Source organism: Engraulis encrasicolus, chromosome 3 (assembly GCF_034702125.1).
Source record: "Engraulis encrasicolus isolate BLACKSEA-1 chromosome 3, IST_EnEncr_1.0, whole genome shotgun sequence".
Taxonomy (NCBI): domain Eukaryota; kingdom Metazoa; phylum Chordata; class Actinopteri; order Clupeiformes; family Engraulidae; genus Engraulis; species Engraulis encrasicolus.
In genome coordinates this window covers 7542271-7544770 of record NC_085859.1, presented here as the reverse complement: position 1 = coordinate 7544770, position 2500 = coordinate 7542271, and the positions used below count along the sequence as shown (strand labels likewise).

At 44.3% G+C, this 2500-nt stretch overlaps 2 protein-coding genes across 2 annotated transcripts in view; one reads left to right on the top strand and one right to left on the bottom strand.

The window, feature by feature from the left end:
- The window catches only part of LOC134445651 (ubiquitin-conjugating enzyme E2 G1-like), a 9287-nt gene extending 7602 nt beyond the window's left edge, over nt 1-1685 (bottom strand). Inside the window, exon 1 of the mRNA XM_063194705.1 lies at nt 1549-1685. Within this exon, the coding sequence (XP_063050775.1) occupies nt 1549-1591 (43 nt within the window). The 5' untranslated portion in view covers nt 1592-1685. The remainder of the gene's footprint in view (nt 1-1548) is intronic.
- Nucleotides 1686-2080: 395 nt separating this feature from the next.
- The window catches only part of LOC134445648 (anaphase-promoting complex subunit 7), a 12768-nt gene continuing 12348 nt past the window's right edge, over nt 2081-2500 (top strand). Inside the window, exon 1 of the mRNA XM_063194703.1 lies at nt 2081-2295. Within this exon, the coding sequence (XP_063050773.1) occupies nt 2195-2295 (101 nt within the window). The 5' untranslated portion in view covers nt 2081-2194. The remainder of the gene's footprint in view (nt 2296-2500) is intronic.

Here is a 2500-nt window from a genome sequence, read left to right as displayed (position 1 = left end):
TGCCTCGAGATCAGCGTCACTGCATCATGATGCAGTGAGCCGCGCAGTTAACGTAGTGAAGCCCCCCCCCATCACGCAGGTACTCTGGGGCACCTCCCCAGAATTGTGTCTCGACGCAGGGAGCGACGGCGTGAAAGGGCGAAAATAGGTCTCTGATTGGTCCTCTCGACCAGCCTGCTCTGTCCTCGAGTCAACAAGCGCTACTTCCTTGTTCTAACCTTCGTCGGTCTATGGACTGTGAGCTCTTCATTAAATAAGTTGCCCGTGCTTTGTTGTTTGATTTATTTACACGAACCGAAGACAACACATGCGCTTGCAAGTTACGACTCTGAAGTTATTTGGACAGTTGAACAGTGGTTCCGAGGTCGAGGAAACATTCCGCTTCGTCCTCGACAAATGAGCCACTTCTTTGTTCCAAACTACTACTGTGGCTGCCAGTGCGATCAAACATGCACGTGATATAAAGATTTAATGTTTCATTTTCATTCTCGTCGAGTCTGTGATGCTAAAAAACAACCGACACGTCTAGTTTACTCTTTGTATTGAAGGCAGTTTCAGCGTGGAATGACATCGCGCAGACCGTGCTTCAAAACAGGGCATAAACAAGAATTAACTGCATCATGGCTGCGTCAAGCTCACTCTGTGGCACAAGTAGGAAGCATAACTGAGCCTTTACGGAGTGGTCAAAGCGTCGGCATGATCAACAACACGCGCCAACACACTAGAATCACAGCCACGCAAACAGACTGACAGCCAGCCTGCCACTCTGCCAAACAGGCTATGGGAAGAGATTTAGAACACGACAATAACAACATCATATAACACCGCATATTCAGGCTTTGTATTCGCAATATGACAAGCGTTGTTTTAATAACAACACAACATCAACACGTAACATATCTAACTGCATTGCATGTTTTGGCGTCGGATGGCGCAACAAATCAGGACTATTATGCACAAACACAAAAGCGGCCAGATGGTTCCTTTGTTCTGCTTTAGTTATGGCGACAAAAGAAAGAAAGGCAGTCAATCAAATTGTTTCCACAAGCTATAGCTGTGGACAGCTCCTTATTTAAAACTATGTATTGACAAACATGAAACATGTGTCATCATATCAACAACTGCATGCCACGGTCGTTAGCCACTGCTGATAATCGCACCTAGCTGGTAACGTTAACTTACTCAAACACAGTGAATAGACAACGCGCTAGCGAGGAAGGAAAACCAGCTGGCTAACAACACCCGAGCCTTCAAATCTGCTGCCAATAAAGTATAGGGAAATCATTTATGCTTCAAGATATGACAACGTGCATATTTGGCACGTGTATGACTGCTGCTATGCACATCCCCCAAACGGTCCTGTCAAACACCACACAGGCGAAATCCTGTTGTAAACAAACATCTCGGCTGTCAACAGTGGTTGAAGCCAGCCCGGGGCAGGGGGAGAATAGAAGCAGGCTCTGAAAAGCCACAGCTTGCTACCGACACAGCGACCTCGACTATTTCGGATTAGCTTTCAAAATTACGTGGTGATGTGCACGCTCTCACCTGCCAGTTGTTTCCGAAGGAGTAGAGCGGACTGTTCAGTCATGGTACTTTGCAAATCAACAAAAAACTGAAAAACTGTCGACAAACGATACCGTCAAGAAATAAAAAAAGAAAGCGGACTGCCTCCAGCCCCCAGCCTCAGCTGCTACAAATAATCACACATGAGCGCATGCGCAGCTCATAGAGTAGTCCACACACGTCTCCTGAAGAAAAATACTTTATAAAACAAAACCCTCGTTACTAAATACACGTGTTTTGTCTAAGTATCAATATTGATATAGTGTCACATATGCGAAATAGAAATGTGTGTCATATTTATTTTGTAACGTCACGTTTTATGGCATTTTGTTGCATTACCTATGTGTCTCAATAAATAATATATGTACATCATAAAAATATTGTGTTATGTTCGGTATGCAATATTACTTTTATTTCGGAAGAAGTTTATCTTCCACTTTCAGATGGCCTATTTGAATGCAACATGCAAGAGCAATAGAACTACGTCAGAGGGACCCAGAGGCGCCATGTTTGATAGATAGAAACACTTTTGTACGGGGATTTCAACTTCTGTGGCATTTACCACCCAAATCATCGATTTCTCCGAGACGGCTTGGACACATCAAGGATTCACCACTCAGAAACAAATATGAATGTGGTAGATCATGTGCGGGACATGGCGGCGGCTGGACTATACTCAAATGTCCGACTTATGAGCAGTTTGTTGTTGACAATGAGCACAAACAACCCGTGAGTGTCTATCTGGCTGGCAGTTAGCTAGCTGCGTATGTCTTGTTATGCATGGTCATTTGAAAGCCTATTTTCACTTCATTGCTTTTGTGCTTCTGCATAACTATTGCGATCGATACAACACGTGATGGCAGGACAAATTGTACATCAGTCGCTGTGCAATGCACCCCAATAATCAACCCTGTTAGCTAGCTTAGCACAAAAT